Genomic DNA, 12,897 nt, shown 5'->3' with positions numbered 1-12,897 from the left:
TATAGTATAAGCATCGTTTAAAGTATAAACATCTTTTAAGAATGGATATCTTGAAATTACACCCCAAGGTGGTTATATATGGGCTAAAAGGTTTTTTTGGAAATCACACTATTCAGGCATTTTTTAAGGTAGACCTACAGAAATTGGAAGTTGGTTTGTCGGTCAAAAATAAAGGAATACGTGTTTCAGAATTTTTGGAAATTTAACCATTATGGGTGTGAAATAATGGGTGGAAGTTTTATTGAAAGTAAATCATTATTATGGAACTACTAAAGCATTTTCAAAGTTCCACCCATGAAAATTGGTATTTTGTTACATTTAAAAAAATTTAAAGCTGTATCTACAAAAATTTCTATTTCACTTCTTGTTAGACATGTAGAAACATATGTTAGGGAATTAAAGTTTCTATGTAAATATCACCTCAGGAACATGAAACGCAAGAGTAACAAAAACCTTTGACTTCCGCTGCAAGAATCACTTTTTGGTTGAAAGGACATTTGGAAAAGATCGACATTCTGTGGCTCTAATTAATGTGAAACCTTTAGCATGTGTTGCAATTTCTGAACAACATAAAAATTCGATTGAAAACAAACAAAAAAATCTGTGCATACTATAATACAGCCTACATAAGCAAAGCAGTCCATGTTATGCTAGGAGTGGATATATATGCTAATGTATCCACAAGAGGCAGGTTTGGTACCTCTTGCAACAAGCACATTGCATTTTTTTGTACAGTGGAACCTCACATAGCAAGTGTTATTCATTCCAGAATCTTACTCGCAGTGCAAAGCACACACATTAAGCGAAACAATTAATCCCATATAAATTATTGTAAATATGATAATGCGTTCCATGCAGAGAAAGTATTGAAAGTTTTATCTTATTCACAGCATTTATTCAAAGAAAATTATACATACAGTACTGTGGACTTTATTATTCATGATATGTAACTAATTCTTTTTTACTGGGAAGCTAATTTTCTCCCAACGCTTCAACAGTTGGAGAAACCGTGACAGTGTTATTGCCAAAAAAGTTAGTAGCATGCTTAATCACTGATTTATTAGGGTGATGATTTTCAATGTATGAGGCAACTGATTCCTGTGCTTCCAGAATTTCTCTTATTGTGCCAGAAGATTGCTGCTTTGCTGTTACTGTTACTGTTTCTTCCTCCTCCTCCTCCTCCTCCTCCTCCTCCTCCTCTGAAGAACTTCTCTCCACAACTTCCTGCTGCGAAACACACTGCAACTCTGTAAGTTTTTTGGTGGTCATTTCTTGGCTGTGATCCAAAAGCTCATTGATATAATTGTTATCCACTTCGAGCCCCATGCTCTTGGCCAAAGACACTATCTTGTTGACTATAGGCTCCACAGGTACTTACTCAAATGCCTCAGAGTCATATTCAACAAAGCACTCCAGCCAAAACTTCTTCCAAGCAGTAGCGAGAGTTCCCTTGGTAACCCATTCCCATGCCTTTCTATCATCTTGACAGAGGCAATTATATTGAAGTGATATTTCCAAAACCCTCCGAGAGTGAGATTGGTAGCTTCAGTCAACTCCAAGCAATGCTCAGAGAGTGCTTTACTGTTGAGCTTCATGAAGTTAGAAATATCTGTTGGTCCACAGGCTGGAATAATGGAATGGTTTTGGGAGGCAGAAATTGGATCTCGAGGAACTGAAGTTCTTCAAGGAGGTGCTCCTGTAGGGCTGGAGAATGGGCAGCAGCACTGTCCATAACAAGCATGACATGGTGTGGCAGAATAATCTCAAGCAAATATTTTTTTTCACTGAAGAAGCAAACATTTCACTGAGAGAGAGGGGGGGGGGGGGGGGGGGGGGGGAAGCCTTCTTGCTGCACCTCCACATTACATTTAACCTGCTCTCCTAGACTTTAGACTTCTTGAAAGCGCATGGCATTTCTGAATGGTAAACAAGCAGCAGTTTAATTTTCAAATTGCCACTTGCATTGGCACAGAATAGCAGGGTGAGATGGTCTTCCATTAGCTTGCGACTGGGCAATGCATTCTCCTTTGCTGTTATAAAGGTATGCTTTGGCATCTTTTTCCAGCATACGCCTGTCTCATCACAGTTAAAAACCTGTTGTGGCAGGTAACCCTCAGAATCTATGATCATCTTGAAATTGCTGATTAAGTTCTCCACTACCTTTGTGATGGAGCTGGCTGCTTCACCATGCCTCACAACACTGTGGATGCCGGTTCTTCTCCTAAACTTCTCAAACCACCCACGGCTTACCTTCAACACTTCTTCAGTCACTATTGATTCTGGCATCTTCTAAATAAGGTCTGCAAAAATCATTCTTGCCTTCTCACAAATGATATTTTTGTTAACAGTGTCCCCTTGCAACTGCTTTTCATTTATTCATGTAAGCAGCAACCTTGCCACATCGTCCAGAATACTAAACCGTTGTTTAGGTATTCTTGTTACTCCCTTTGAAGCATGTCTCCTTAATCTTGTCCTTGTCCTCGAGGATAGCGCAAACAGTTGATGTAGACTGATTGCATGTGCATGCTAAATCAGCAATGCTAACACCACATTCATGTTTTTCAGTGATTTTACATTTCACTTTTTAAGGTCATTTTCTTTCTCTTATGGTCGTCTTCTTGCTGCTTTACCTTTGGAGACATTTCTATGAAGGTTATTAAAATTTTCATACAAAAAACACAATGTGAACACAAATTTAGAAAAACATGTGATCACAAGCTAGACTAAGAATGCAGCGGAATGAGCACAAAAACTAGACTGTAGTATGTACTAAAAACATTGGTGATATGCCACTGCTGACAACGAAAAGTGTTCATATTGTTGAAAGTTTCTCCCACCATGAGTAAATGGCTGGTGATGTCACAATAAACCATCACCAGTTGTTATGCAAAACATTGCTTGTTAAGTGAGTCATTTTTGTACAATTTGTTTTGCTCATTGTGCACACTGCATGCTACGTGAGGTGCTCATTAAGTGATATTCCACAGTACATCTAGTTTCTCAGCGAAAGTAAGACATTTAAAGGTTTAAACTGATTCTTGTGCGATAACTAATGCCTTTCTTCGAACGGCTACCAGTAGAGATTTTTCCAGCTGTTGTTCTTTGGGTACACTTCTCCCCCCTAATACTTATAAAACACATTCAGTTCCTAGCTCCTGTGTAAGCCGTAAGAGTAAAAATGAGAATGCTTACAAAAAAAACTGCCATTTACTAGTAGCTAAATAATGAAACAGAGTCTACTACTTAGTTAACATAGGAATGAACCTGTTACTGTTCTCTGTTGCGTCCTTGTGTATTGTTGTTCCCAGGTATGACAGGTGTGGCTCCAATTATGGATCTTTGAATTTTGTAATGAAGGACTACAATGAGCATGCATTTACTAAGGTGTACAATTTTACATTTAAACGAAGGTACATCTGGAACCAGTCACTAAATATTGCACCATGTTACTATCTTTACAAATTACATATCACCTGTTAAAAGTAAGAAGTTACAGGCAAAATTATTTATCCGACTGTAAATATGAAATGTGTAGGGCAGTGATCATAAATATTTGTGTTGCATATTGAAGATCACCCAAGCACATTTTGAAGCAGAGGTAGTGCAGCTACTGCCAAAAGTGTAATACTGACTACTAGAATGGAGTTCCAAAAGGTTTTATGACTGCAGTCTCTTAGACAGAAATGTAGGTTAGGGTACACAACTGTCAGGTAGTTATGCAACTATGCAAAGTATGGTATCTATGGTAAGACATCAAAGCTACTAAAGTAAGTAGTCTACGGTTGCAGTCACAGTGGCTCTGAAATCAGTGAATTCCACCAATGTCTGACATCAGCCAAAAATGGCTGATCTTTTCAAATCGGTAAACCATTACATGGACATTCATAAAGTAAACGATCTTGTGACCCGAATGTAAAGACCTTAGACAACAATTGGTGAAATTCAAATCAATTTGTTTTCTGCAGTTATACCAGCTGACACAACATGAAATGTGGGCAGTGAGAAACTGGTACATTAGTCAAAGGAGGAATTAGTGCCTCGTAAGGATGAAAAATATCATAATTGGTATATAGTTCAGAATCTATCAATTGAAATAATAGGAGTGCTAAAAAACACAACCAAATGAATTCTTTATCTGAAATTTTAGATGTAAATTATATTCTCAAGAAAGGGTGGCATATCTTATGCTTAACGTTACTGTAATGGATCTTTTTTGAGTTGTGGTAGGTGGGCATTATCTACCTACAAATTATTATTACCACTTACTGCTGTTTTTATGCCAGAAGTGGTTTGCAAATGTGGTTGTGTGTTTCCACTTTTCAGTGCTTTAGGTGTTCATGATATCTTATCCTAAACTTTATGTTTATCTTCCACAAGTACGCTGAATGACAGTCATTGAAGGTTAACTGATGTATTTCTGCACAAATTCAAATTAATTCTGCAAGGCAGAGTGTTCATAATCTTGCTTTCCAAGGTCACCAGGTATCACCTCGATTATTTAACAGAAAGTTTCTCCTTTCATCTCACAAATTTGTAAAACTTGTCTGGTAATTCCAGTAACTTAGGACAGATTGCACAGTACTCCCCACGTTCTTTTTGAGACAGATGTAGCTCATTCACTTTCATCTGGCATTTTTTTAAATTCATTCCAAGCACTGAGTTATCATGGTATCCATCTCACCCTAGGACATTAAAATCTAATCCACCCATACATAGAACAGATTCTAACTGAACCTCCTTGACCTAACTAAAAGCTGACAAAGGAGATCGGATACACTGTGACCAAGCTGTTGGTGACCTCTTTGCAACAGGATCTAATGACCTTTATCAGTGCTGCTCTGAACACGGCCTAAGAAGTAGTACGCAACTGAAGTAGTAATCATCATTCAGTCGATAAGGTATAAATTACATCTACATGATTACTCTGCAAGTCACAATTAAGCCACTGGCAGAGGGTTCATTCAACAACCATGAAGCTACCTCTCTACCATTCCACTCTCAAACGTATACAGGAAAAATGAACACTTCAATCTTTCCATGTAAGCTCTCCTTTCTCTTATTTAATTTTGATGATCATTTCTCCCTATATAAATGGGCACCAAAAAAAATTTTCACATTCTCAGGAGAAAAAGGAGATTGAAATTTCACGAGACGAACTGTTGCAATGAAAAACACCTTTGCTTTAATGATTGCCACCCCAATTAATATATAATATCTGTGTCACTCTCTCCCCTATTTCATGACAATACAAAACAAGTTCCCCTTCCTTGCACTTCCTTCATGTTCTTTGACATTCCTAACTAATGCAGAACCCACACCGCTCACCAATACTCCAGAAAAGTGCAGACATGAATAGTGTAAGTAGTCTCTTTACTAGCCATGTTGCATTTTCTAAATGCTCAGCCAATAACAAACAATCTTTGGTTTGCTTCCTCCATGACATTGTCAACATGATCATTCCAATTTAAGTTATTAATAACTGTGATCTCTAAGAATTTTGTTGAATTCACAACCTTTAAATTTGAATGAGTTATCGTGTACCCCAAATTCAGTTATTATGCGCGTGACTTCACATTTTTCAATATTTAGAGTCAATTTCCACTTTTCACACTGTACAGGTATCTCGTCTTGTCTAAATCATTTTGCAACTGGGTTTGATTATCTTATGACATTAAAATACAGTAAATGATAGCACCACCTGCAAACAATCTAAGAGGGCTGCTCAGACTGTCTCCTAAATCATTTATGTGGATCAGGAACAGCAGAGGGCCTACAATGCCATGTATTATTTACGTTTTACTTAATGACTTTCCATCAATTACTATGAACTGTGACCTTTCTGACAAGAATTCACAAATCCAATCTCACAACTGAGATGATACTCAATAGGCATACAATTTGAATGAAAGTTGTTTGTGAGGAACGGTGTCTAAAGAGACTTCTGGAAATTTAATAAACATGGAAGCAATTTGACATCCCCTGTCGATAGCACTCATTACTTCGTGTGAATAAAGAGCTAGTTGTGTTCCACAAGAATGTCATCTTCTGAATCTGTGTGAACTGTCTGTCAATAAATTGTTTTCTTTGAAGTAATTCATTATGTTCAAACACAGTGTATGTTCCAGTCTTGCTACAAACTGATGTTAGTAATATGGGTCTGTAATTCAGCGGATTACTCCTATTTCCTTTTTTTAGTATTGGTGTGGCTTGAACAACTTTCCAGTTCCTAGGTATGGATCTTTTGACAACTGAGCAGTTGTGTTTGATTGCTAAATATGGAGCTGTTGTATCTGCATACTTTGAAAAGAACTTGACTGGTATACAATCTGAACTAAATGCATTGCTTTTATTAAGTGATTTAAGCTGCTTCACTACACCAAGGGTATCTACTTCTCAGTTACTTATGTTGCCAGTTGTCCCTGATTCAGATTCTGGAATATTTCCTTAATCTTCTTCAGTAAAGGAGTTTTAAGAATTTTCCCTTAAGGGCTCTGTCATCAGTAACATCACATCGTTATCACACAGTGAAAGTATTGATTGTATCTTGCTGCTGGTTTACTTAAAATACAATTGGATTCTCTTTGGGTTTTCTGCCAGATTTTGAGACAGCGCTTCATTGTGAAAACTATTAAAAGCATCTAACATTGAACTTCATGCTAAATTTTGAGCTTCTGTAAAACTTTGCTGGTCTAGGGTGTTTCGTGTTCTTTTAAATTTGGCATGGATTTTTTGTTGATGCAGCAACAATGTTCTCACTTGTTTTGAGTATCATGGGGGATCAGTACCATCTTCTATTAATTTATTTGGTATACATCTCTCAACTACCATTGATACTATTCATTTGAATCCAAACCACATCTGGTATATGCTTACATAGTCAGATGGGAAGGGATGGAGACTGTCTCTTAGGAAGGCAGCAAGCAAATCTTTATCTCCTTTTTTTAAATAGATTTATTTTGCATTTATTTTCAGTGGATTTGCATTCTATATAATTCAGTCTCACTACAACAACCCTGTGGTCACTAATCCTGGTATCTGTCAAGCTGTTCCCTATATTACTTCACTTAAGAATTTATGATACTAGAATTCCTATGGTTATCATCCCCTAATGCCATACCATCTCATTTTCTCATAATGAATGAAATAATTTTAATTTTTAATATATCTGAGGGGATAGGGAGGACATGTAATGAAAGACACAAGTTTCACAAACAAGTTACAATTACATTACATCAATACTTGTTACACAGATCGTGAATACAAGATTTCATAATGATATGGAACGTGCCAGTTAAATATGTTTTTTACACTCCCCCCCCCCCCCCCCCCCATGTACTACTTCACATCTAAAACTTCATCTATTAAGTTGGAGTTGTCATTCAGAAATTCTTTTAATTTATTTTTAAATGTTGGTTGGCTGTCTTTCAGACTTTTAATACTGTTAGGCAAATTGCCAAAGACTTTTGTGACATCATAATTCAATCCTTTCTGTGCCAAAGTTAGATTTAATCCAGAATAGTGAAGACATCCTTTCTTCTAGAATTGTAGCTATGCACTTCACTATTACTTTTGAACTGTGATGTATTATTAATAAAAAATTTCACAAGTGAATATATGTATTGCGAGTGTACTGTGAATATCCCAAGATCCTTAAATAACTGTCTGCAAGGTGAACTATTATTCTGATTACTTGCTTTTGTGCAATGAATACTTTTTCTCTTAATGATGGTTTGCCCCAAAATATGGTGCCATATGAAAACAGTGAATGAAAATAGGCGCAGTAGGCTAATTTAATTATCTGTTTATCATCAAAATTTGCAATAATCCTAATAGCATAAGTGGCTAAACCTAACCATTTCTGCACATCATCAATGTGTTTTTTCCAATTAAATCTGTCATCAATGCACACATCCAAAAATTTTGAATATTCAGCCTTAGCAACAGACTTTTATTCAAAATCCATATTTATCAATGGTGTTATGCCATTTACTGTACAGAAATGTATGTACTGTGTTTTCCCAAAATTTTGAAGAGTCAATTTTCATAGCGCCACTTAATAATTTTCTAAAAGACATTATTTACAATTTCCTCAGCTGATTCTTGTTCGCTGGGTGTGATTACTATTCTTGTATCATCATCAAAAAGAAGCAGCTTTGCATCTTCATGAATATAGAGTGGCAAGTCATTAATATACACCACGTGACCAGAAGTATCAGACACCTGGCTGAAAATGACTTACAAGTTCATGGCACCCTCCACTGGTAATGCTGGACTTCAATATGATGTTTGCCCACCCTTAGCCTTGATGACAGCTTGCACTCTTGCAGTCATATGTTCAATCAGTTTCTGGAAGGTTTCTTGGGAAATGACAGCCCATTCTTCACAGAGTGCTGCACTGAGGAGAGGTATTGATGTCAGTCAGTGCAGCCTGGCATGAAGTTGGCATTCCAAAACATCCCAAAGGTGCTCTATCACATTCATGACGGGACTCTGTGCAGGCCAGTCCATTTCAGGGATATTATTATTGTGTAACCACTCCACCACAGGCCTTGCATTACGAACAGGTGCTCGATCGTGTTGATAGATGCAATCGTCATCCCTGAACTTCTCTTCAACAGTAGGAAACTACAAGGTACTTAAAATGTCACTGTAGTCCAGTGCTGTGATAGTGCGATGCAACACAACAAGGGGTGCAAGCCCTCTTCATGAAAAACACAACCACGCCATAACAGCACCATCTCCAAATTTTACTGTTTGCACTATACACATTGGCAGATGACGTTCCCCGGGCATTCGTCATACCTACACCCTGTCATCGAATCGCCACATTGTTTGCCATGATTCATCACTTCACACAACATTTTTCCACTGTTCAGTCGTCCAATGTTTATGCTCCTTACACCAAGCGAAGTGTCATTTGACACTTACCGGCATGGTGTGTGGCTTACGAGCAGCCGTCCGACAACTTTATCCAAGTTTTCTCACTTCCCACTTAACTGTCATAGTACTTGTGGTGGATCCTGATGCAGTTTGGAATTTCTGTGTGATGGTCTGGATAGGTGTCTGCCTATTACACATTACGACCCTCCTGAATGTCAGTGATCTCCGTCAATCAACAAACGAGGTTGGCCTCTACGCTTTTGTACTGTATGAATCCCTTCACATTTCCACTTCACTATCACGTTGGAAACAGTGGTCCAAGGGATGTTTAGGAGTGTGGAAATGTCACATACAGACATACATAGTGCGTTCCATAAGTAATGTGACCAATTGTTTTCTGATGCAACAGTACACCACAGTGTGTCGTAACCGGCTGGGCTAAGTGGAGGGGGGATGTTAGCTTCCAAACGCTCTATGTCTCATTTGGCTGTGAGCTGCCAGAGTCAGGATGTGTGTTTCAGTCAATCCTGTTTTGAGTTTATGTAACACAGCACAATGGCTCGTTCTGTAGAGCAATGGTACGCTATAAAATTTTGCGTTAAACTTGTGAAGTCCACCACCGAAACGTTTCTATTACTTCAACATGCCTTTGGGACTGATTGCTTGTCCAAATCACAAGTTTTCCAATGGCACAAATCATTCATGGAGGGCCGAGAGGGATCACCAATGAACCTCACAGTGGACAGCCATCAACCACACTAGTCGACGAAAATGTGACGCTTGTGCACGATTGTTTGAACTCTGGCAGATGGCTGAGCCTTCAATTGATAGCACAAACACTCAACAGGTCAAAAAACAACAATTTTCTGCATTGTGACTGAAGATTTGAACATGAGAAAGGTGTGTGCCAAACTAGTCCCAAAAGTGTTGACTGATTAACACAAACACATGCGAGTGCTTCGGTGCCAAGAATTGTTGGAAATGTGTGAAAATTATGCTCACTGAGTTATCACTGGTGATGAGTCATGGATTTCTGAGTGCGACCCTGAGACAAAAAGGCAGAGTTCAGAGGGGCACACCCCATCGTTGCCCTAGCCCAAGAAGACACACATGAGCAAGTCCAGGATCAAAACCATGTTCATTGTCTTCTTTGACATCAGAAGCATTGTCCACCACAAATTCATACGTACTGGGACTACAGTGAACTCAGCTTATTACTGGAAAGTGCTCAAAAGACTGAAAAGGAGGGTCTCACACTGCCGAAGCGACATCAAGGACACATGGAAAGTTCACCACGACAATGCGCCGAGTCACAGCATCTTCATTGTCAACGACTTCCTGGCCAAGACCAAGACCCCATTGGTTCCCCAGCCTCCCTACAGTCCTGACCTGGCTCCCACTGACCAGAAGTGTATTGATGCAAGAGGGTGCTATTTTGAAAATGTTTGATTATTTGTATGAATATATTCAATAAATGATTTTTTATGAAGTTGGTTGTATTACTAGTGGAACACACCTTGTCTGACACAAGTGACACCCAATCATCTGACAATGTTTGAAGGCCACGAGTTCTGTGGAGCATCTTATTCTACTCTCTCATAATGTCTGACGATAACTGAGGTCACTGACATGGAGTACCTGGCAGTAGGTGGCAGCAGAATGCACCTAATATGAAAAATGTATTTTTTTTTGTGAGTGTCTGGATACTTTTTATCACATAGTGTATTTTAAGAACAATAAGAGATCCAAGACTGTGGGATACCATTCTTGATACCTCCCCAGGTAGAAGACTGATTCTTGCAGACTACCTGTACTGTTAATTTCAATCTCCTGCATTCTTCCAGTTAAATATTAATTAAACCACTTGTGCACTGTGCCACTCATACTACGATACTTCAGCATATCTAGAAGAATTTCATGATTCGCACATTAAAACACCATTGACAGATCACAAAATATCCCAATGGACAATATTCAGTTATTCAAAGCATATAATATTTGATCAGTGAAAGTATACATAGCATTTTCTGTTGAAAAGTCTTTCTGAAAACCAAACTTACATTTTGTTAGTACTTCATTTTTACAAATATGTGATGCTACTCTTGAATACATTTTTTTCCAAGAATTTTGGACAAAGTTGTCAGAAGTGAGATTGGGTGGTAGCTGTTAGCATCAGACCTACCCCCTTTTTTATGCAATGGTTTAACAAAAGCATATTTCAGTCTATTTGAAAAAAATTACCTGTCTCAAGTGAGCTACTGTGTATGTGGCTGAGAATCCTATTTATCTGTTGGGAACAAGCTTTCAGTACTCTGTTGGAGATATCAGTTCCATGTAAGCTTCGATTTTCGAGCAAATTTATTATTTTTCTAATTTCAGTAGGAGAGGTGGGTTGAATTTCAATTTTATCAAATTGTATTGGTATTGCCTCTTCCATACACTGCCTTGCATTTTAATGATTAGTTGGACCTTATTTTCTCTACAACAATTAAAAATGTTTTCTGCTTCTGACTATTTGTTAACAAACTTTTCACTGATTTTGACAGAAATACAGTGTTTATGTACTCTCAGTTGCCACCTTTCCCTTAATATTCCAAATTGTTTTAATTTTATTACAACATGTGCTAAAATCATACACAATGCACATACTTCTGGACTTTTAATAACTTTTCTTAATACAGTGCAGTATTTTTACAATGTTTCACAATAACCATTAGATGTGCCCACTTGCTGCATTCTCTTATGGCTTATCATTTTCCACCCTCTATTTTCCATGATCTCATAAAACTCTGTTCTTGATGTTGCAATTGTTGAAAAAAGGAAACTAAAAAATTCAGAGACAGAATACATACATTACACTACACATGCAACAGGAGCACTGAGATGGATGCAGCAGTACTTGCAAAACCAGTGAGAACACCTCTGTACTTACAAACAGAACATTATTCTCATATACTGCTCAAATCCTAAAATGTCAACAGTAAAATCACATGCAAACAAGGTAAAAGTATAGTACATCTCGTGCACTGAAAATCCATTTTACAACCTAGTGGTCACACAATCAGTATGTTCCGTGAAGAGCAAACCTTTAATTTCACTAGGTATACTTTAAAAGTTTTAACAAAAATAAACTGGAAACAAAGTACAAATTTTATACCGTGCCTGTGAAGTGTTCAGAATGGAAATATGGTTTCCAAACAGAATATTTTTGCTGCACAATGAACATACCTCTTCTGCCTGTATGACTTCATCTTCTTCATCAAGCTCAGGTTCAGGCTCCGCATCTGAAATTTCCGTGCGAGTTTCCTCTGCTAGTTCCTGCTGGACTAATGCTTCCCAACGTGCTTGATTGGTGCGCAGATGAGACATCATTCGACGAGAAAGAGGTGTTCCTAGGAAACGATGCCACTCTTCTACTAGTGGCGAAACCACAAACCGGAAGAAGCCCGCTTGGATCTTTGGCACAGAAGTTGTCTGCCGATCACACAATGATGTTACTGGCAAGTTCAGCTGTCGTTCATAATCACCTTGACGGAAGAACTCCTCACAAACCTGTGAATATAGTACAAAGCATTTGCCACCATGCATTTAGAGAAAGTGAGAGAGAAAGAGGGGACACTGGGAGCGAGTGTAAGGTATTTTGCCTGTTCCATTACTCTCAGAATCCAACACATAACGTGTAGAGTTACACTGTGTGTATAATACCAACAGATATCAGTTCTCTGTAAATTTTATACCTTGTTGTTATACATATTTTCTGTGACTGGTTTATATTGTGAACCTGTTTATACTATGTAACCCTCCCTAGAATCAAAAGAAAAATTTCAAATACTTTTATATGTGAGAACTGCTTTTTTTAAGCTACAGAATATTTAAACAAACAGGATAAACACTTCATTTAATATAACTAATACTAATGCATGCACATAAAAATTACATGTAATATTTTCAGACCAAAAGGTACATTGATCACTGTTTTGTAATGTGGAAATGGAAACAACTATCTACAATGCACTG

At 37.8% G+C, this 12,897-nt stretch overlaps 1 protein-coding gene across 7 annotated transcripts in view; it reads right to left on the bottom strand.

The window, feature by feature from the left end:
• The window catches only part of LOC126365762 (uncharacterized), a 1,228,930-nt gene that overhangs the window by 131,794 nt on the left and 1,084,239 nt on the right, over positions 1–12,897 (bottom strand). For all 7 annotated transcript variants that reach the window (XM_050008264.1, XM_050008265.1, XM_050008267.1 and 4 more), the window contains one exon: positions 12,109–12,432. In XM_050008264.1, coding sequence (XP_049864221.1) covers positions 12,109–12,432 — 324 coding nt within the window. The remainder of the gene's footprint in view (positions 1–12,108; positions 12,433–12,897) is intronic.

This window comes from Schistocerca gregaria, chromosome 4, assembly GCF_023897955.1.
Source record: "Schistocerca gregaria isolate iqSchGreg1 chromosome 4, iqSchGreg1.2, whole genome shotgun sequence".
NCBI classification, from domain to species: Eukaryota; Metazoa; Arthropoda; class Insecta; order Orthoptera; family Acrididae; genus Schistocerca; species Schistocerca gregaria.
This window is presented reverse-complemented; position numbering and strand designations above follow the sequence as displayed.